Here is a 21,829-nt window from a genome sequence, read left to right as displayed (position 1 = left end):
CTTTCTAATAGTAGTATAATCTAAGATATTCTTTATATAGATATAGCTTTTTATTTTAGATTACTAAACTACTTAGTATTTCTTCTTACCTATACCTTATTTCTATATATTTTTTTATTAATACTCCTATATATAGATCCTTTCTAGGATATACGTCTTTATATATCTATCTTATTATATACTAATAAAAGATTTACTATAAGAAGATTTATATAGTAATATAGGTAGCTAGTAGACTATATACTTAGTATATTAAGAGAAGTAAAAGGAATATATAGTTAAGGAATATATAGCTCTAGAACTATCTTAACTTAGTACAATAGTAATAATAGCCTAATTATCCCTTTTTAATATATATAGACCTTACTAAGTATTTTATAGTCCTATTATTATTAGTTAAGTATAATTAATAATCTAATTAGCTTAGAGTAAAGCTTCGTCGAGAGAAGCTTCGCCCTTCTATATATAAGATAATACTAGTATTACGGCGACGTAGAGTATAGCGTATACGCGGTAATACGCTTAATAGGCCCGCTATAGTAGTAAGTAAATAAAGGTAACGTAGACTAAGAGTATAGTCTTAGATACTAAATCGGTCGATACCTCCTAGTATTTAAAATCTATAGTATACCGGAGATTTCCTATCCCGGAAGTTTCTTATTCTAGAACTTTTCTACCCTTAAGTTATTTTAGTATATAGAAGAGCTTTATTATCTATCTACCCTAGGACATTCGTACTTAGGTATTCGTGCAGCGTGCTCAGAACAACTGTTAGGACAATAATACCGACGCATTAGAAGGCGTCGAGCGTCGAGTTGGACTAACTGTTAGGACAATAATACCGATCCACTAAAAGGCGTCGAGTTGTAATGTTCGCCTTATGGCGGTAGTCACATTAAGCTTGACGCTCACGACCCAGCATGCCTTCAGGATCGTTTATCAACGCTTCGAACCACCCCCGATTTACGAAGCATATTTGTGTCTCCTATTTGATTCTCTGTACCAGGATTCCATACCATGCCTACAATATTGTTCTCCTACGCCTGGAACTGACATCGAACCATGAAGCATATTCGTATCTCTCATGTGACTCTCGGTACCAGAAATCGCACAGGTGTGCAGATAACTTTGCATTACAGCCTCTTAGACGTGCAGGTAAGTTAGCAGGACGCCCAAGTAGTCGTTGTAGGTGAATTAACTGGACGGTCGCGTAGCTGTACAGGTAGTTTAGTAGGACAGCCTGTCAGACGTGCAGGTAAGTCAGCACGACGTCGAGATAGACGTGCAAGGTAAGTTAGCGGGACGATCAGGTAGCCGTACAGATACTTCAGCAGGACATGTTACCGAAACATGCGGGCAGCTTATCTGTACAGCTACGGAGGCGTGCTACTAAACCACCCGTACCGCCAATGAGCTATCCTGCTGAGTCGTCGGTCCGCCCGCACCGCACAACCACCTTCAAGCTCTCTTAGTACCGACTGTGCCTCCACCGATCCGATCTCCCGCGCCTTAAACAATCCCAAACACCTTCCTCAACCCACTTGACTCTCTCTCCCTACGTTCTTCTCGCCTCTTCACCGGCCGAACAGTACTCTCACTCCTCTCGCTACCTGTCTTACTTCTTCCACTCGTACTGCCGCCTTCTTTCCTCCTCCGTCTTCGCCTGTGCTGGGATAAGTCCACGCAAGAGATGCTGTCGTCCGGCACCACAGTTTTGACATCGCCCAGACCGTCGCTTTCTTCTCCCGCTCCGTAGCGATCGTCGCGGCTGGACTTGTACTTGTAAGACCTGTGGTAGTCGTCATCGTCGGTTGTTTCGGCACGAAAGTTCTCCCAGGACTGTTCAGATGCTTGAAGCGGTGCCAGCGGTGGTTGTGCTCTGAACGTCGACTTGGACTTCGCCTTCGAAGTCGTTGCTGGGTCCTGCTTGGCGTCGTACCGACTGGAGGTGCGTGAGAATGTGGAGCTGCCGGGCAGAGAGATTGCGGCTGGGTGATAGGTTGCTGTGTCGATAACGGACTCCGGACGGGCTGGCAAGGTGTCGTAGGCCGAGGCTCGACGGGCTTGGGAGGAGGACTGCATGTTCACCACGGAGTCATGGCGAGCATGAGAGCGGCGTGGTCTGGCAGCCGTGGACTCGGCAGTCGAGGCCTCATCGCGACGGTCAGGTGTCTTACGATCAGCGCTGGACGCGGGAACATAGTCGTACACATGTTCAGTCTTGCTACGAGTTGGCATAGGACGGTGGTGGTTGTTGCGGTCGAACAATTCTTGCAAGGCGGCGTCTTGATCGTTGTAGCCCGTCGCTTGGATCATGCGTTGGGCCTGAGTCGAGCGGTCGGCTGGACGACGAGTGCTGTAAGCGGACTCGGTCGTGCTGAAGTTGCGATGGCGATTCTTCTCAGGCTGAACGAGACGGGCAGATGTTGCATCCTGTGGTGTTGAGGTTACTGTTGTCTCCTGTGGTGCTGAAGGCGGAGTTGTCTCCTGTGGTGCTGAGGGTACTGTTGTCTCCTGTGGTGCTGAAGGCGTAGTTGCCTCTCGTGGCACTGAGCATGGCACGGCTGTCTGGGCTCTGATCGCCGTTGGGGGTGGTCCTGGCGGCAAAGGCATGCTTCTCGATGGGACATATCTTGGTTTGGAGCCAGATCTGGATTTCATTGATGCCCGAAAGTCTGCTTCATCCCTTGCGTTCTTTCTCTCGGTCTGGTGCATGGCATATAGCAAGGCAACGCCAGCAGCAGCACCCAACGCCGCTCCGAGCAATGACTTACCGCCAGCGTCCGACTTCACCGGCGCCGTGTTCGCTCTGGTGAGGCCCAGATAGGGCTCTTCCGACTTCAACGACTCGGACGTGGCCGATGCAAGATCAACCGCAGTCTGCATGGTAGACTTCGCTTCCGACATCTTTGAGCCGTGGAATTTCACCGATGCCACAGATCGTGCATCCTCTTCAACGCCGCCTTCGGCCACCTCTTCACGCCAGCTTTGAACCCTGCTGGACTGCTCCGACGGAGTAGCCTCTCCTTCGCAACCAGCTTCGCCATGTTCCTGCCGGTAGATGAACTCGATCGTGTTTCCGTCTAGGTCTTCTACAGCAGCGTTGAAGCAAGTGCACGTCTTATTGCGATATTGTGGTGCACCACTTGGTCGCCCTCCAGCATTCAGAGCAGCGGCGTAGCATTCTCGGACGTCAGCGCGGTCCTTGGCAAGGAAAGCGATGTGGTTTGGAGATGGTCGGGTACTGTGAAGGTGTAAGTATATGTTCAAACAAGCACAGTGAACAGCCAACATACTCTCTGCTCGACTGCGTGAGGAAGAAGTCGGCCGATTCGATCCCGAGTCCGATGGAATCGCCTTGCCATCCAATGAACCGATATCCCAGCGGCTGGAGGGCAGCGAGATAGAATGAAGTAGCAGAAGGGATGTGCGAGACCGTGAGACCGATATGCGATACCGGCATGTTGTTGACAAGGAATGCTGGAGTAGACTGTGGTGCAACTGAGAGAGGAGGAGATGCAGAAGTAGAGACTTTGGGATGTAGGATGTGACCTGACAGCTGTGCCTCTTGTCAATCGGGCATGGCCCATGGCGAAATACTAGCTGAGGCGTTCCATATCAATATTGACTCTCAACACATGCAGACCATGGGGGCATCAGGCACCCAAGCGAGAGAGAACCCGGCAGACCAGCGTAATCGAGGCGGCTCAAGAACCATGACAGCTGCCGCTAGCAGGCGGAAATGCCTACTGGCTGCGAACGACGTGAAGACCGAGCAACACAACGGTTGCCACGTTTTTGTACATGCAGCTAGTGACCCGACGTCGTGTAATTTGACAGGCCGGCGCGTTGGTGCATGTAAATTATCCGGCCGTCGCTAAGCTGACGTCACCGCCTGTGGAGCCGGTTGGAGGTGTTCGTCGGTTGTATTCTTGTAGCGGTTGATGTGCTGTGACTGGACAGTTGTCGGTGTATTTCTTGTGCGCAGCCCCATGTGGATAGATCAAGTATTTTGCGGGAGCTTCTGCGACGCTTCGTATGTGCGGTATCGAGGCTGAGCAAGGATCGGGCAACGATACTGCAGGTTAGTTCTTGCAGGGATCGGGAGATGCCTGTGCGGCAACATTCAAGATGAGCTGGAAGCGGAATCTGTCCACTGATCCAAAACACAAGTAGGCACCCCTAAGGTATACCACCATCCAAACCACATATTGCGCAATCATGACCAAGTTTTGGTTTGTTCATTTTTCCGTTCCCTTGAGGCCCAAAATAACCAGGGCCAGAGCCTTCGGTTTCTCCTCATGCCTCACCTCCATACGACAGCAGTGCAGCACATTCATCTACAATGCCCCACCCCGTTTCTCCTCAGAACTATCTCAAATCAGACCAAAAACCCGTTCTGCACCCCCATGTCGACACCAACGCCAATCTCGCCTCTCCATGCCATTACCGCCTGTCTTATCGCTGATCCGCCATGTCATCCACTTATCAATAGCCTACGTCCGGCTCCGTCGCCCACTTTGCCTCTCTCACGGTCTTCGGTGCTCGCGGGCGGCGCTCGACGTGCACCGTTACCTCCGCCTCTAGTTCGTCCTTCTCACACCACCAAATCATGTTGTGGAGTCTTAGATCGGTCGTTAACTCGTATTCCTGCCCCCTCTAGGTCCACCCGAGCCAGTACTCTTTAGGTAGCGTCGCCGTCTTGTTAACCTATTCTTTAAAGCTCTCTACCCTTTCCTTTATCTTTTGCAGCGTAAATTCTGCGAGAAGCGGTGTTTCTCTATGGGCCTTCCTTAATACGGTCGCTTGGACTGGTGGAGCCAGGTCGTACATGTACATCGCCTCTATCTTGTTACTCTCTGAATGTACGAACCTTAACTCCCTACAGTTCCATAGTAAGAGGTGTTCTTTCCTGTTCCTCTTAATCCCCTTCTTATCCGCTGCCTTCTCCGCTTTTACTACTCTCTCCTCCCATTCTATAACTCTCGGTGCGATCTGTCTAATCCTCTCGTAGAACTTTGGCTCGCCGCGGACGTGCAGCTTAGGCAGCTTCTTCATCTTCCGGAACTCTCCTTCGATTACCAAGCGCAACAGCTTCTTGCTTTGGACATGCGTTAGGCACTCGACGCGGGCTGGCTCTAGGAATCCAATACACGCTATGAGCGGATCACCGGCGTAGGGGTTGTCCATCTCGGTAGCGTCGCTCTCCTCCTCGTCTTGCGCCTCCAGAAAGAGATGTTTGTACTTGTAGGTCATATTCCTTACGATCGGGTCGATGAGCCTAGCTCGAGATTCCGCGCGCACTAGTAGCTGCCAGTTCTAGAGGCGCTTGCCAGCGCTCGCGTACTTAGTGCCAACATTTTCCTTGCCTACCTACAGATCCTCCGGTGTCTCCTCGCCGCTATTTACGCGCGCCATATCCCGAATCTCCCTACGAAAATCTGCTCCTTCGCCAGCAGTAAAAAAGAGCATACGATTTACTTCTGTGTCGCTCGGAGGGTTACTACCGTTTATCTTCGCATCTAACTCTGCCCTTATGTACTTTAGAAACCCATTCCCTACCAAATTCTTTAACTCGAAGGGTGTTAATGCAGGCATGGTTAAGAATCCAGGTGCTAGTAGGTGCTTCTAGTAGGCTGGGCGCAGCTTCGAGTACAGAGGAGGGCGGGTGTGCAGCAGATCCGGTAGTGAAGTCGTTGCGTGTTAATTTCGATATAGCGAGACTTCTACTGCTCGCTATGCTGCGGTCGGTGAGGTTATTTGTAAGCATGCGCTGGTGTCGTCAGGTAGGTGGATGCTGCTCGTGATGTGGAGGGACGACAGCTGACATGCAGTCGGTCGCTTTGGTGTTGTTTGCTTTTCTGTTTGGCGTGGTCTTCTGTGTCTGTTGACACGAAAGTTTGTGCACTAAGGCTGTTAGCGTCGGGCTAACTAGCTTGGGTGATCCATATGTCCCTCGATTTGCATGTGACATTACATCAGCCCATCCACCCTCACTCAGAACATGAGCATTCACTCTTTTACAGACCTCACGTCTCAGCTACATCGCCATCATGTCGTCCTTACCCTCCAACACCACTTTACTCATCAACAGCAACACTTCCAATCTTTCCACTTCCGACCATGGCGTTCGCATTCCATACCCAACCCACACCGTCCATCGCGAAGTCTCAATCCCAGTTTGAGTGCAAACCGCAATCGAGCCGTCACTCTCAGAGCCCATCCGACAGTCTATCGAAAAGCTTCTCCAAGACTCCCACCGTCGTCTACACCCTCGTCGCACCAGGAGAGCAGTTGCATTTGCTCGCCTATCTCCAGCCCAACATCCTTCCGAGGACATTCCGCAACTTAAGTCTCTTCGACTTGCCACAAGAGATACAGGAGATCATCTACGCAAACTTAATCACCGGCGCCGCCACTAGTACCACCCCTACGTCGTTCATGGCATCCTGCCATCGTGCCCTTTACTATGCCCGCAAGATACTTATCCCAAAGATGGTTCTCGTCTCGAACTTCCACATGGGAATATGGCCCGCGGGTTAGCACACATTCTTGGACTCTTTCGTACTCATCCACCCTTCCATCGCCCCGCTCGTTCACACCATCCGGTTCCAGCTCAAGAACATCCGCGAGTCTCACACCCATTCCTTAGGTCAAATATTCTTCGAATTCTTTCGCGGCGACGCATTTGACCGCAACCCGGTTCTCCCTCCTACTCCAGCTGTCCTGCAGCTTCCGACTTCTTGCATTAGCGAAGATGCCACCAGCAAATTGGTTGAATTGGAACAAGAGATGCATAATCATTTCCCAGATTGGACCGACATTGAGAGAGAAGTCGTGGATATTCCTCCACTTCCACTAGGAGTCAAGGCGCTCTCGGTTGAATTCTATGTCGAGGAGTCGAACAACACCGAAGACGTCGAGCCAGATGAAGAACTCTCCCAGGATCTCTGCCAATACCTTACCAAACAGGCCTTAAACGGCTTGCACGCTGCCGTCATTATCTCTTCTCTGCGTACCAGACGTGTTACTCGCGACGACAGGGCGCTGTGCGATCGTGCTGTCTTTCAAGCAATCGCATTTCATACATGCGTGCTGCAAGAGTACAGAGTCGGGTTGTGGTAGTTCCGGCGGAAGTATTTGGGAGGACCGCAGTATGTCGACGATGACGATTTGTTCGATGGAACGATGTTGAGGGAAAGGGAAGTCGTCAACAAGCGTCTGCATAGTGCCATGCACCATCTTGACTCTACTTGAGGATTTGCCTTTCAGTCATGCTTTGTGTTGGATATGCGACTCATTCTCTTTCAATAGACACTGCGCTACCGCAGAATACTCGATGGGAGACTGGCTCGACAGTAAAGAGCGAGATCAGCCGCCTATCACCCAACCCAGGCAAAATACGAAGTCATGTTTAGATCTCAAGTCCTCACTGCTCAACTATTAATAAAATCCCATGTTGTACACGTCCGTCGTCTCTTCAATCTCGTCCTCGGGACTATGTCGAGATTATCAAGACTGTCCTGAATTCACATACTCGGAGAAGCCCCTAATTCGATCGCTCGACCACTCATGTCGACAAACGCAACATCCGCAATTTCAAATCTCATTCACCCGGTCCCCACGCCAGAGAAACAAACACCACATCACATTGAGTCACTTTCACATTCTGCAACACCTGCTGCTGTTACATCACCTCCCGCTCCTCCTCCTCTGGCCTCATTATCACCGCTGTCACACCTCCAACACAACTCCAACGCGTCCTCCAACCAAACCCGTCCTCGTCAGCAGCCAGCTTCACCTCACGCAAACCCAATCCGACCTCATCGTCTTTAGTTGCACCGACCGCTACCTTATCACTCATATTAGTCATGCCGGAGCTTACGGAGACGGACATACGCTGCCTTACTCGTGCAGGCTATCGCCCGTACACCGCGCAGCAGCTTCGCCAGCAGGCGAACGGCCCATATCAAAACAACCACGACCAGAACGTCCGCTTACTCAACATCACCCGCGACTCCTACCTCCTCTTGCATAAATCTATTCGTCTCGAGCTGTTCAAGCCCGCCGACGTCCAGCTAGGACCCGAGTTCCCACGCCCCGTCCTCCAACCCCATAAAAATGATCCGTCCACCTACCACAGCCATAATACAGTTGAGCGATAGCAGCTCGATCTCTTCGCTCGGTTAGGGAGATCTTCACTTCTTAACGTCGTTAAGTCTATTACCGAAAAATACGATCATATCTTCGCAAGCGGAATCGAAGCTGAAAACACCGTGCGGGCTTTTTGCCGTAGCCAGCTACTCAACCTCGACACTACCTCACCTGAAGAATAGCGCGAGATCAACCCTATGCGCGCCTATCGCTAGTCTTAACTGCCTGAAATGGGATACCCTAAGCCTCGCCACACTCTATGTCTTCCCTATGTCGCCCGCATCTACCTTCTCTACAACCTGATTAAACAGGAGCTGGCATTCATAAAAGACTTTACGGATTCGGGACGTTACATACCGCACCTCGAGCATAGCTTCTTTCTCTTGTACGAGGGCATCGCTCTAAGGGTAAGATCCTTCATTGCTCGCGAGGTAGCCGATAAGGAGGCCAAGGAGCGTACTAAAGAGGAGGCGAATGCGCTAGCCAGCATCGAAGACTAAGACTTGCTTCTCTCCCTTAATTAAGAGCTATTCAGATTCGTCCCGTAAGTATTTCGACATCGCCCTTTCCTCTACCGTTCGCCTCCGCTAACTTTGTTAGTCTTTAGCAGGCACTCCTCGATTAACCTCTTCGGACTACGCCAGTCCTCGCATTCACGACGTCCGCCGCTTCCATACTACTACGATCAACACTACAGTCTGTTCGCATTGCCTCTCTTCGGCGCATTACACACTACGCCCTTATTTTCCGCTACCATATCACCGATGCTATTCCGGCGCTAGAGGAGGACTAAGCATGCCTATTGTTATCTCGCTCTCGCGTATATTCCAGTTTTTCAAACCGCGCGACCTATTACTAATTAGACTATTCGTATGCCGCTAAAGTTGCTTTGTACTAAGGTAGCAAGCACTAGCTTCGCTGCCTAAGGTGCTTCTTCTTAACACCGACGGCTTACTACACCGTAGCTTTTAGGATTCGCGAGGAGGATAAATAGAGACAATAGTAGATTCAGTTCGGTTTAACCTTTGCGTTTGCATTTGCTGTAGAGGCTTCTTGCCTCTCTATCTAAGTAGCTTATTAGACGACTTACGTCAATGCACATCTACGAACGTTTCAGCTGTTCCGCCTCCGTCGTCCGTGTTTGGTTTTATCGACTACACTGCCATAGCTCATTCTCGTAGCATCTGTATACCATCGTGATCCGCCAGCTTAATCTTCAAGCTCGATCGTTCCGTCGCCTTGGGTGCTAGTAGTCTTCGTCGAGGGGGTTATCGATGAACTCGGCGACGTCGGGTTTAGTAGCCAGCACGATTCGCTTCTCCATTTCCTTCGAGCAAGTCGGGCAGCTTAGCTCCAGATCCGGGTCGTCCCTCTGTAGTCCCTTCCGGATACCAGCCTCGCACTTGTCCGGACAGACGTAAACATCCACATTCGTGTATGCTGTTATTACCGCGCGGACCAGGTGTAGTTAGCCCTGGAGCCATTCAAAGAAGTCGCTGTCTCCCATCAAATAATTGAAGTTGTTGCATAGAAAACGCAGTCCGACTGCTTCTGGTAAGCCTCTCGATGTACAGTCGTCCCACTTCTCGAAGGCCACGTCTTAAGAGAGCAACAACTTCTTCAGCACCTCTGTGGCGTGCTCTAGCGCCGTAGCGCGCGCATTCTCCCACGTATTCTTAAGTGCACAGCGGAACTCGTGCCAGTAGTGTCTCGCCTCCTTAGAATTTCTATACCTGCTGTACATGCGTTAGCAAAGACTTATGTCTAAGATGAAAATGGACCACAAACCTCGCGATGTGAGCGAGCTCCAGCATAAATTCCCAGTCCGCGGTCTCCGCGTTACTCGGCGCGAACCTATAGCGTCCCTTTAGGTAGGCCTCCATAACATCCAAATTATGTTCGAACAATTTGCACACGTCCGAGTTGGCATCCTGTGAAGTGTCAGCCGCGGTCGATGCAAGAGAGTCCGACTAGACGCACTGCAAATCTGCTATTCTTGTTGAACGCTTTCTCAAAGAAGTCGCTTTCCTTCCCGAGTACGAGCTTGTGGCAGCGGAACGTCCGACAGTCTGACTGCTCATCGACGCCTACGTAGATCTTGACTATGACGTCGGAGTATTGGTCGTTGTCGAAGTCACTCATCTCGATTCGAGCCATGTCTTCCTGGCTGCGAGTTACGTTGTTCTCGTTGATGGTGCCGGCGTGGCGTTCCGGTGGTTGTTGTTGTCGAGAACAGACGCTCAGTGTACCAACGTCTTGTGGATGTTCGGCGGATTCGTCGCTGTGATAAACCTTGACGCAGAGGTGTGAAATGTAGGCTGACATCCGCGCGCAATCAGCTGAAACCTCCACCGCCTTGCATCTGACATCTGACATCTGACATCTGACATCTTCATTGTGATACAACGGCCGATCTTTCAACTTTATCTCTCCATCCTTGCACCAGAGCACAGCAGACGTCTCCTTTCAGCTTTTGCAAGCCTCTAGATGTAGTCCCAATACAACAATTCTTATGTGCTCAATCAGAAATCTCTAATACCACGGTAACGCCTGCTAATGCAGTATTGCATCGCCGCATACATTAATAATCAGGCAAATCGGGCAGATAATGTCCAGCCGACGACGGTCCTAAGGCCAGGTTTGGCTAACAAGGGACGGGCGCTATAAGGTCTAGAGAACTAACAGAGCAAGCAACAGAGCTAAAGCCATCTAGTGTACAATTCTAACTAAGTTAAAGTCTTATCCTAAGGTCTAGCGGACTAACAGGCGAAGCATTAAAAGCAAAAGCCACTTAATGTTCATTTAAACCAAGTAGAGGCCTATATCTAAGGTCTGGCGGAGCAGCAGACGAGACCCAAAAGCCGACAACTATCCGATGTTCAACCCCTATAAAGCGAGACCCTTACCCTAAGGTCTAGCCGACCAGCAGATGAGAACGCAAAGCCGACAACCATCCGATGTTCAAACCCCATAAAGCGAGACTCTCCCCCTAAGGTCTCGTAGACCAGCAGGTAAGAACGCAAAGCTAACAGCACCAGAGGTGCGAATCCCACAGAGCCAAAGTCTTCTCCTGAGGTCTCGTAGACCAGCAGATAAGAACATAAAGCTAACAGCACTAGGGGTACGGAGCCCATAGAGCCAAAGTCTTCTCCTAAGGTCTTATAGACCAACAGATAAGAACGCAAAGCCAACAGCACTAGAGGTGCGGAGCCCACAGAGCCAAAGTCTTTTCCTAAGGTCTCGTAGACCAGCAGATAAGAACGCAAAGCCAACAGCACCAGAGGTGCGGAGCCTACAGAGTTAAAGTCTTTTCCTGAGGTCTCGTAGACCAGCAGATAAGAACGCAAAGCCAACAGCACTAGAGGTGCGGAGCCTACAGAGTCAAGGTCTTTTCCTAAGGTCTTATAGACCAGCAGGCAAAGCATTAAAAGCCAACAGCACCAGAGGTGCGGAGCCTACTAAGCAAGGAAGCCTACCTAAGGTCGTGTAGACTAGCAGAGAAGGTGTTGTAAGAGTCGAGGATCCCACGGAGCCAGGAAGCCGACCTAAGGTCGTGTAGACCAGCAGAGAAGGTATTATAAGAGTCGAGGATCCCACGGAGCCAGGAAGCCGACCTAAGGTCGTGTAGACTAGCAGAGAAAGTGTTGTAAGAGTCGAGGATCCCACGGAGCCAGGAAGCCGACCTAATATCGTGTAGACCAGCAGAGAAAGTGTTATCAGAGTCGATAAAGCCCTAGAGCAAGGAAGCCGACTTGAGGTCTCGTGGACCAGCAGAGAAGGTGTTGTAAGAGTCGATAAAGCCCTAGAGCAAGGAAGCTAACCTAAGGTTGTGTGGACCAGCAGAGAAAGGCGTTGTAAGAGTCGAGGAAGCCCCAGAGCAAGGAGGCTAACCTCCGGTCGTGTAGACCAGCAGAGAAAGGCATTGTAAGACTGAATTGAGTTTCGTGGATGTCCAGATGCTCAGTGAGGTACTGTGTGCCAACAATGTTGTGGACTAAGGTTGCAGGTGAGGTCGCGTTGCGGTCCTCGTGGCCAAATTAAGCTTTCGCTCACTTTGTCCTAGTGGCAATTGAGTCTGACAACCTAATACATCTCATTTTTCAGGTTGTTCACAACAACTATCCACCAACAGCTACATCCGTGCCTCTCCCCTCTCCATTCTCACCCACCATTCCCATTGTTTGGTTCCGCGACATCCATCCTGTCCACATCCACGAACATGCTACGTAACAACAACGACACCGCCACTGCTGAGGATGACGTGAAGCATAGCAACACCGGAGCCAAGACGGCGGTGGCTCACAAGAAATGGGTCGAGAGGCGCAACAAGGCTATGAGAAAAGCTCAACAGAACGGAACTGGCAGCCTTCAACCAGGTACAGAGATCCACATCGCAACATCAACCAGCAACTGCTAACCTCTTACCAACAGCCAAAACCCTCGGTCCCGTCCAGTCCTCGCGTACGACTCCCCGCCCTACTGCTCTTAGTTAACCCTCCTCCTCTACCTTATTGCAAACCGCCGGCACATCCGCTCCTCCAGCGACGCGCACGCCATCGCATCCATATGCTACACCCGCTTCCACCGCCCATTCATCGAGAACGACCCAGCAGGTTCCTCGTGGAGTGGTATTCACAAACGATCAACCATTCATCGAAGCAGGCGCAAGAGCAGACACAGTGTTCGAAGGCATGGTGCAGGATGCTATGGCTGCTGTCGTGATGCAGATGTACCAATGCGAACTAATGCAATTGCCACCGCCCCAAATAACGTCCAAGGATTCGCTCTACGACGACATCTACGATGAGTTGACGGAGTATTCCATCTATCCCAAGGCTTCTCGACCCAAATCCCGCATCGTGCCCGCCCACTCACCGCCGCCGTAGCGATGTCAACCACCCACAACGCCAGTAGCGCCTGCACATACATCCGATGTTTCCACGACGCCAACCCCGAAATCGCAGTTCCGGATGTGCCTACTACCCACCTATTCAATGCCAATTGGTACAACCTCCGTAGTTACGGCACTATCGTTCTCGCCACTAGCAACACCGTTACGCTACCGCAGTCCCCGTTCGATTTCCCACATACCCGCTTCGATACCGTTACCGGTTTACTTAGCTAGATGGCGAGAGAATATCCTCAGCGCTTTACGGAGATTACTGGTCTTACAGCTTAGGACGAAGAGAACAGGGCATTGCTATACTAGCGGTATCGTCCACAAGCAGAGTCATTGGTCGAGGCCTATTAACACAACTTTAATACCAAAAAGACGGAGCGGGCCTAGCACCTCATCGAGCCTGCGGGGAGATAATCATTCGTACAGCGCGGAACGATAGGGATACACAATATAGATCTAGCAAGCATCGATGCTGCACTTCAGTTTGATCGCAGCTAGGTATGTGTCTCTCCTTGTTTCCTTTAACTTCTCTATACTTAGCCACTATACAGCGGCGACGTCTACTACAGCAACAGAACGAAGAATATAGATCTAGCAAGCATTAATGCTACATTCCATTTCGATAGCAGCCAAGTGTGTGTCTCTCTTTGTTCCTTAAACTTCTCGGTATCTAGCCATTTTATTATAGCCGGCGGTTCCGGTATACGTCTACAGCAGAGCGAGCGCTATCACTATTGTGCCAGTTGCGTGATTCAGAAAATCTATGTGATACATGTGCTGTGTGTGTATGGCGCTCGGTTGCTCCTCTCAGCTCATGTTCACTTTCACTGTAAGTAACGAACTACAGTATCCGCCTTTCAAGCTTCCAGGTTGCTGCCTGAGGACGCCTCGTTCCTGCCTTTCCTACATCACTTCTTCCACTTCCCCATCCTCACAGCGAAACAACTTACCCCACACTCTTCTTCACACATACTTCATCTCCTACCTGACCCTCGCCAGTCGTTCACGCGAGACCATGATTAGCGATGCTCCCTACAATGCCCCTTGACGAGGACGTCCGACGATCTGTCGAACACGAGGCGCGAACACTCGCCAAGTTGATCGCTCGTCCTACAACCGACAGTGAGCTGAGCAATCGTCTCGCTCCGACTCTGAGAGGATGTATTGAACGCACAGGTGACATAAACAGATCTCATGCATGAAGTCCAGAACTACGCTCACACGCAATAGCCGAACGCATCGCCGACGCAGCACGCCGTCAGCATCCACCCTCGCCCACCGCCCACTACCCCACAGCACAACAACCCGGCATCGCGACCGCTTCTCTCCCAGCTCTCACCCACTCGCCGCCCTTCCAGTGCAGCTCCTGCGACATTGTAAGGGCCGCAGCACAAGAGTATTTACCTAGTATGGAAATCTGCCGGTAGTACGTAGACGGTACTCTTTTCCTACACCCAGAGAGCGAGTTCCGGTAGTGTCATGCCGCTCGCTATAAAGTCAACGCTACACACATCGTCTATACTAATATCCTCCCTAGTAGCGAGCAATTCACGGTCTGTATAGCTTGCTAAAGCTCTTCATTACACGTTCGTACTCCTCATTATCCTCCTCTACACCTGTCACTTATCTTTATTCTCTAGCAATCCCCTAAGTCCGACGGCAGTTAGCGCCTTCCTCCCGCCTCGCGATCATCTCACAGTCCGCGCTTAGGTATATGTTCTTCCTACACTTGTCTCCGATGCCCACGGCTGACGTCTCTTTCTTAAATATAGGTCTTTAACGACGAGTACGGTACCCCGTTTCCTTCTCGCGGACTAGGGTTCGATGAGTCCCTCTACGACGAGGAATATGTCGTACACTCTGAGCATGACGGCGAAGAGATGGATAACCTTCTTAACGCCGAGCACTATCGAGAGGAGGATGACGGCGAAGAAATCGACGATCTGCGCCTACTCGAGTACGGCGAAGAAGAGGATAATGGCGGCAAAGAGCCCGAGGATAACGAAGACGAGGTCGACGACCTACGCCTACTCGAGTACGGCGAAGAAGAGGATGGCCGTGGCAAAGAGCCCGAGGATGACGAATACGAGACTGACGACCTGCGCCTACTCGAGTACGGCGAAGAAGAGGATGACGGCGGCAAAGAGCCCGAGGATGACGATGGTGACGAGTCGTACGAGAACACCGGTGATGAGGACGACGAAGAAGAGTATAACATGCTCATCAACGATCAAACCTCGGATGACGAAGACGACCAGTCCGCCGACTTCCTCCTCCAAGACGAGTCCGAGGCGGCACAATCTGTCGCACCTGTCCGTTCATCGGCGAAGCAACACCACCGCAATGCTCCCAACAACGGCGAAGACGCGAGTCAGGATGATGAAGACGAGAGTAATGAAGGCAGTGACGATGATGCCGACGCCGCGCGTCCGAAGAAGAAATTCAAGACTGCTGATCAGCGTGGCAAGAACCCACGTTATCTGCCTGGATGGGACTCCGATAGAGATACCGAGACTCGTCTGACACACAAGCGAGGTCGTTGGCACCATGTCACGAGCGTCTCACCTGAAAAGCTCCAAGCCTTCAAGGACAACCCGGTAAGAACTCCTCTCTGTCTCTCTGCTTCCGGCGCTGACTTCAATCTTCCACTCACAGGCTTGGCGTGCTCTCTCGAAGTCCGATCGTCGACTCATGTCAGCGGCACAGTGGCCAAGGGTGGCTCTCATCGGCGACCTGCTTAACTATCTCCGAGGCCGGGCGCTCAACCCTCCTGTCGCTTACCCAGGATATAATACCTAATGGAAAGAGGCTGTTAATCCTTCTGCTGCACTGATCTTACAAAGCAGAGGCATCACTTAGAAAGGATGGCCTTGCAAGTTTGCGTACTTTCGCCTTCCGGAGATCCAAGAGATAGCTACGATCATCACGTTCGACTTTGCTCTGCATTTCGGCTATGACGGTAAAGCAGGCGATGTACCGGCTCTCAACTAGTTCTTCGATGACATAGGCGGCGATATTATCGAGTTTACCACCTTCCTACGCAGCAATAGTGTCAGAGGAGAGCGCCTTAATTCGAAAGGTAGACATTCTTTAGAAGATGCACGAGGATTCTTCCTGTCATTCGTTCCTATCGATCTTAAGTGTCCTTGTTGCAGGAAGTTCCACCCTACCGTCCGGCTTATCGAGATGCTTTAGCTTAGCCTCGGTCGTCTGGACGAGGAGCGACTCCTCAAGCTGCAGGACGCTGACGATAATGATCTTAACGCCGTCGAGTATGGTCACAATTGCCATACCCCAAGATGCTGCATCCTAACACATGCGATCTTCGAGGAGCGCTCAACTAACCAAGATCGCAAATATTGCGAGGCCAAGGATGGAGGCAACTGCCTCCACGACCCGCCTTGCCTATAGGGAGTTCATAATCACGACGTTAGTCCCAACAGGGAGGAACTCGGCAAGCAGATCGCCCTGCGCTATGTTGAAATGAAGGATTGTCCTTATCACGACTGCGAGTTCTCTAGAAAACACATCGAGTTGTTGCACTACGTCGCCTCTAATCACAGAGGTCCTATCCTCCCCCGTCTCCTCGGTCCACATAAGCGCTCTTGTCCTAGGTGCGGAGTCGAGCTGTGGTGTTCGCATTTTGGCGATGGCCACGTTAAGCTCGACATGAACCATCTGATCAGATACCGGTTCTTCGGACTCTGCCCTACGTCCAAGGACCAGCACATCACCCACCGCGCCACGGCCTCTTGGCAGTATCATCTACACTCCGCGGGCTCGCTGTTGAGCGCCACGACATCGAGGTCTCTGATGGTTGAGCGCAAGTTCTATTCGCTGCTGCAGAAACACGTGGATGAGGATGAGTTGCAGCACTATTTCCGGGAGTAATTCAGATGGGTTACATGTTCTTTGTCTCGCCATTCCGGCATTGTACAGCGAGTTCTTTATAATAGTACATTATCTATCTTGTCTCGGGTCGTATAATTCCTCCGCTTCTTTACTACTTACTCTATATTGCCTCTTACTCTATATTGCCTATGTTATTATAGCCGAGTCTTCTACCCTCTATAGTTAATACTTAATAGTACCTATAATAAAATTACACTTACTTATAGACCTTAAGTATATTATAACGGCCTAGTCTTAAGTACTATCTTAGCTATCTAATAAGCGACATAACTACTAGAAAGTGTTACGGCTAGCTATCTACCTCCGAGGTAGATACCTAAGGCCGCAACTATTTCTATATATCTTCGAGTCCTTCTTAGACTCTCTCTATAGCATTATATATAAACTTGTCTATTTACCGAGTTATTAGAATTACGTCTCTTCCTTCTATTTAAGCCGTAATATATTTATATACCCCTAAGTATAATTTAACGATTATATAGTATAGGCTAGCTACACCGATCTACCGACGCTATAGCTATAGGAGCAATATCGTAATATTGTTAGGCGCCTTAGCTTTAGCTATAAGCGCCTCTAGACTAATAAGTACTTCCGAGTTAACCTTAGTACCTCTTAGGACAATACTATACCTTAAGTACTATTACTAATAGCGTACGTAGGCGCTCTAGAATTAGCGTACCGATGCGCTCTAGAGTCTAGACTCGACCGTACTTAGGTACGCTAGATATAGTACTTAGGTACTCTAGACGAAACGTATACGTAGGTACGCTAGCACCGATAAGTATACGGACTACGGACATACTCTTAACTCGGAAAACATACCCTACGCTAGTTACGCGATTTCGAATATTACCCTTACCGCCGAACGCGTATATTAAATTCTTATACGACCTTAGTACTTTGCTAGTATACGTACTCCTATCTTAGACGAGAACGGAATTAAGGAAGAAGCGAGGAATAAGGTAAGGAATAGAGCAGATAATATAATAGGCGTAAGGACTATAGTAATAGACAATAATACTAGTACTCGTAAAGCTACTTATATATCTATATAAGTAGCTATCTTATTTTATAAACATCTCTACCCTTATAGTAAGATCGGTCGAGATCGTATAGGAGATCGTAAGGGCGGCGGCGAGGGCGAGAGCGGCGGGGGGGGGCCTATAGGTTAGGGGTCTTAGTAGGTATATATATCGAGGTAGGTATATATATCGAGGGCGGTAGTGTTAATAGTAAGGGTAGTATTATATATATAAAGGATCTACGTTAGCTAGACGATATAGCGTAGTGTTTATTAATATAGCACCTATATAGAGCGATATCGCTAAATTACTAAATCCTTAAAATAGTCGTTTTGGCGATTTCGGTATAGTAATTAATCTAGAGCTTTAGGGCGCTATCGTACGTATCCTCGTCGGAAGCGTCCGCGTCTCTACCCTAACCTACGCGTTCGGCGATGTCGATAAGAAATTTTGCCGCGTTGTATACGGTCTAGTCGCCTAGGCAAGATTCGGTAATGCGGATAAGGGGCATAATTACGTCTAGGGTAAAGCGATACCCGCGCATAAGCGCGTCTGCGGTTCGTAAGGGAGTAAAGTATTCGACCGGGGTGTTCCTCGTACGTAAGTATTTATCGAATGCGCCTAAGGCGACGAACGCGATTACCGGATTATATAGCATAACCGCGGCTAGCAATAGCGAGTCTATATTTATCCGAATACGATAGACCGTCGGTAGAGCGATTATACGGTATCCGGTCTCGCTGCTTAAAGTTATTATAGAGGGGCGGACGAGGCGCGTGCGGATTTCGCCTTCGGCTTACGCTAATCGGCGAGCGTGTTCGTCGCTAGTAGTACTAAAGGGGTTTGCGCTTACGGTGCTGCTAGTGCTTACGCTATCTGTAGTAGAGCTTCTGCTACCGTCTACTAAGTTTCGCCGATTTGGTTAAACGTCTACGTCGATTCGACTTTATTGCTTACTAGTTTCGCTTGTCGCGCGGCGGCGCTTAACTGTTTAGGCGTCTGCTAGACGGTTTGCGCGTCCGTTAGTAGTAGGCTCTACGTCCCCTTAGAGTCGTCTATAATAAAAGGACCTAGTCTACGTAGTATGCGGTGCGTATATAAGGTAGTATATAAGATGTTAGTGTTTAGTAAGAAAGTTTCGTCGCCGCTAGTGAAGTTTATCTAGCAAACGCTGTGTTTGCTAAGGCTCGCTTTACTTTCGTCGTTACTAGTAACCCTATAACAAGGTTCGACAATAAGAATTAGTTTGCTCGTATTATGTCGTAAAAAAATGCTATAAGATGCGTCGGTAGATAGCCGAATAGGTAAACGGTCTAGGAGTTATCGCCTACGCCGTAGCTAGCGTCTCTCTGTACGTTAAACGTTACGGTCTGCTACTACTTACGCGCGCGCACGTCTACCTATTACCGTCGGCGGTTCTAGATAGCTGCGATCGTATACCTCTACTAGCTCTAAGGCATTAGCGAGGTTACTAAGCTTATACTACTAGTTCTCTAAGTCTAGATATCCTTTCTACTTAACTAGATATTCCGTGTTGCCGCGATAGATCCGCTTGTCGAGCAGGCGTTCGATCTCGTAATAAGGTACGTCCGGGTTCGTATCGTTTTCTATCTCGACCGGACCTAGACGATTCGGCTCTCTGTCGTATAGATCTTGCGTGTCTAGGTACCTCGCTAGCTACGCGAGCGAGATAACTAGGTGTATACGCATAGTTAGTAGGAGCTCGAGCTCGTATACGAGGTTCCTAACACGTCTCTTAATCTTAAACAGTCCGGTGCGTTAGTAAGAGATCTTTCGTTATATATGTCCGGGTATCTTGTACTCCTTATATAGTTTAAGGAGAACCTATTAACCGGGTCTAAACTAAATAGGTTAATGCTACTTGTCGTATACATCCTTTATATTCGCCTAGGCCTAGGCGAGCGAGTCTATCGCCTGTTCTCTTAACAGTTGTCGCAGTACGTAGTAGTCCTCTATAGGTAGTTCGATAAGCGGGTTTAAGGCGTCGAAGTTCGACTTAAAGCCTTAAATTATTACGTATAGGATCTTATTCGTAAATACGTTTCTCGAGTTGTTAAGGTAAGCTTAAATGTACGGCAGTCCGTCTATCTACTCTAAGTCTAGGTAGTAGGTAATAAAGAAGCGAATTGTAATCTCTACAGTTTAGTTTGTACATTCGGATTGCCCGTCCGTCTAAGGATAGTACGCCGTCGTAGCTAGGAACGTTGTACCGAGCTTTTTAAAGACTCCTTTAAAGAAGTCTAATAGCTAGATTAGGTCGCGATCCCTAATTAAGATAGCCGGCAGGTTGCGTTCGGTGCGTACATATACGAGCAGGTAATTATGTCCCTACTCCCTAGCCGTCTATGTCGACTTAGTAGGTATTAGCAGGATGTCCTTCGTAAACTTACATATCTCTGTTAGTAGACTGTCGAATCTAGCCGCTGTAGTCGGGAGTGCATACACCTAGTCGGCTATGCTAGTATGCTAAGGTATAGGCTACTACGTAATCGGTATAAGTTCGCCGTATAGTTTGTTGCGTAGAGTCTGTGTACTTAAGTAGGGTAGGCAATAGTCGATGTACTTTCGAAGCTCCTTAGACATACGTAGGATATAGAAGCTAGCTTGCACGTTCGCGTAGGCGCGGTAGTAGCCTACGTAGTAATAGCGATCGTGTGCTATCTCGAAGACCTCGCGGTAAAGGCCTTTTAGAATGTAGAGGCGTTTACGTCCGTCTACGTCGTCCTTATAATAGATCAGACCGTTACGAAGGAAGAAGCGAATATTTAGTAGGCTAGACTCGGGTTCTCCGTCTAGGGAAGCTGTATTATCGCCGTCGACTATATCTAGGCGGTTTGCTAATGCTCGCTAGTTGTAGAGCTCGATCGCTTTCTCGAGCTGTTCTATTCGCTTATGCTAGGCGCTGTCGGTTTAGTATCCGTTTTTTAGTCGCTACTTAAAGTTATTAGAGAGTTCGACTAGCACTATATAGAAGACGAGCGGGTCGAGCGTCGTATACGGCGCTCCTATGTCTTCGTACGCGTGCGGGTTTAGCGTATCCTCTAGGTAGCTGCCTAATAAGGTTAGGTTCTCGTCGACTATTCTACTAAGAGCGTCTAGAATCCTATGTAAGCGTCCGGGTCGATACAAAATAGTAAGATTGTATTAGGAGATATATTGCGACGCTCGTACAAGTCGTAGGTTTATCCTATCTATAGACGTTGTCGTCGCGAGTAAGTGCTACTTAGCGAGTCTAAGAGCTACAATGTAGTCGGAAAAGACGTACACCGGCTTCTATACTACCTATGCAAGATAGCGCGTCTTCCTTAATGCCTATACGAGTCCGGCGACTTCGAGTTCGGTCGCTAGGTAGCGTTTCTCTATATCTAAGAGTGCCTTGCTAAGGTAAAGGATAACTTGCACGTCCGCGTCTAGGAAGCGTATTGCCTTATTAGCGACGTTTGTCGAGTCTAGATCACCCTTAACTATATATACTACGTAGGCAATTCCTAAGTACGATGCATCGAGGTTGTAGTATAGTAGTCTAGACCGGTCGTAGTAGTAAAGGAACTTAGCGCCCGCGTACAGAGTCTTTATTATCTCGAATAAACTACGCATTAGTTCTAGGTTCTCGGACTATGTCTATACTTCTATGCGCTTAGAGTAGTTTTTGCGTGCCTGTCCCTTGTTTTATAGCGACAGCTTAAGTAGCTCCGTTTTGCGCTTCTCGAACGGCTCGATTACGTACGTATAGTACGGAATGTAGGTTCGTTGCTAGCCGGTTAGTCCGATGTAGAACTCTAATTCCTTAAGCGTAGTCGGGAACTTTAGGTTTGTAATC

The 21,829-nt window shown here is 49.3% G+C and overlaps 6 protein-coding genes across 6 annotated transcripts; 3 read left to right on the top strand and 3 right to left on the bottom strand.

The window, feature by feature from the left end:
* Nucleotides 1-1,194: 1,194 nt before the first annotated feature.
* MYCGRDRAFT_111258 (uncharacterized protein) lies at nt 1,195-3,742 on the bottom strand (the record flags this gene model as incomplete). Its single annotated transcript, XM_003848313.1, has 3 exons — nt 1,195-1,214; nt 1,620-3,244; nt 3,297-3,742. 3 exons carry the CDS (start codon nt 3,461-3,463, stop codon nt 1,195-1,197), a joined length of 1,812 nt encoding a protein of 603 aa, XP_003848361.1.
* Nucleotides 3,743-4,780: 1,038 nt separating this feature from the next.
* MYCGRDRAFT_96646 (uncharacterized protein) lies at nt 4,781-5,256 on the bottom strand (the record flags this gene model as incomplete). Its single annotated transcript, XM_003848312.1, has 2 exons — nt 4,781-4,811; nt 4,874-5,256. The coding sequence occupies 2 exons, from the start codon at nt 5,254-5,256 to the stop codon at nt 4,781-4,783; spliced, it is 414 nt and encodes a 137-aa protein (XP_003848360.1).
* An 867-nt stretch (nt 5,257-6,123) lies between these two features.
* On the top strand, nt 6,124-7,125 carry MYCGRDRAFT_96645 (uncharacterized protein; the record flags this gene model as incomplete). Its single annotated transcript, XM_003848567.1, has 2 exons — nt 6,124-6,538; nt 6,812-7,125. 2 exons carry the CDS (start codon nt 6,124-6,126, stop codon nt 7,123-7,125), a joined length of 729 nt encoding a protein of 242 aa, XP_003848615.1.
* Nucleotides 7,126-9,754: 2,629 nt separating this feature from the next.
* Nucleotides 9,755-10,530, bottom strand: MYCGRDRAFT_96644 (uncharacterized protein; the record flags this gene model as incomplete). Its single annotated transcript, XM_003848311.1, has 3 exons — nt 9,755-9,890; nt 9,943-10,085; nt 10,135-10,530. The coding sequence occupies 3 exons, from the start codon at nt 10,528-10,530 to the stop codon at nt 9,755-9,757; spliced, it is 675 nt and encodes a 224-aa protein (XP_003848359.1).
* A 1,843-nt stretch (nt 10,531-12,373) lies between these two features.
* MYCGRDRAFT_96643 (uncharacterized protein) lies at nt 12,374-13,040 on the top strand (the record flags this gene model as incomplete). Its single annotated transcript, XM_003848568.1, has 3 exons — nt 12,374-12,530; nt 12,586-12,615; nt 12,697-13,040. 3 exons carry the CDS (start codon nt 12,374-12,376, stop codon nt 13,038-13,040), a joined length of 531 nt encoding a protein of 176 aa, XP_003848616.1.
* A 1,058-nt stretch (nt 13,041-14,098) lies between these two features.
* Nucleotides 14,099-16,945, top strand: MYCGRDRAFT_111257 (uncharacterized protein; the record flags this gene model as incomplete). The annotated part of the gene is made up of 7 exons (XM_003848569.1): nt 14,099-14,230; nt 14,285-14,480; nt 14,592-14,640; nt 14,695-14,764; nt 14,827-15,651; nt 15,710-15,747; nt 16,498-16,945. 3 exons carry the CDS (start codon nt 14,935-14,937, stop codon nt 16,943-16,945), a joined length of 1,203 nt encoding a protein of 400 aa, XP_003848617.1.
* Between the last annotated feature and the right edge of the window lie 4,884 nt (nt 16,946-21,829).

This window comes from Zymoseptoria tritici, chromosome 11, assembly GCF_000219625.1.
Source record: "Zymoseptoria tritici IPO323 chromosome 11, whole genome shotgun sequence".
NCBI lineage: Eukaryota > Fungi > Ascomycota > Dothideomycetes > Mycosphaerellales > Mycosphaerellaceae > Zymoseptoria > Zymoseptoria tritici.
The sequence above is the reverse complement of the archived record's forward strand: the minus strand, read 5'-3'. Positions and strand labels throughout refer to the sequence as shown.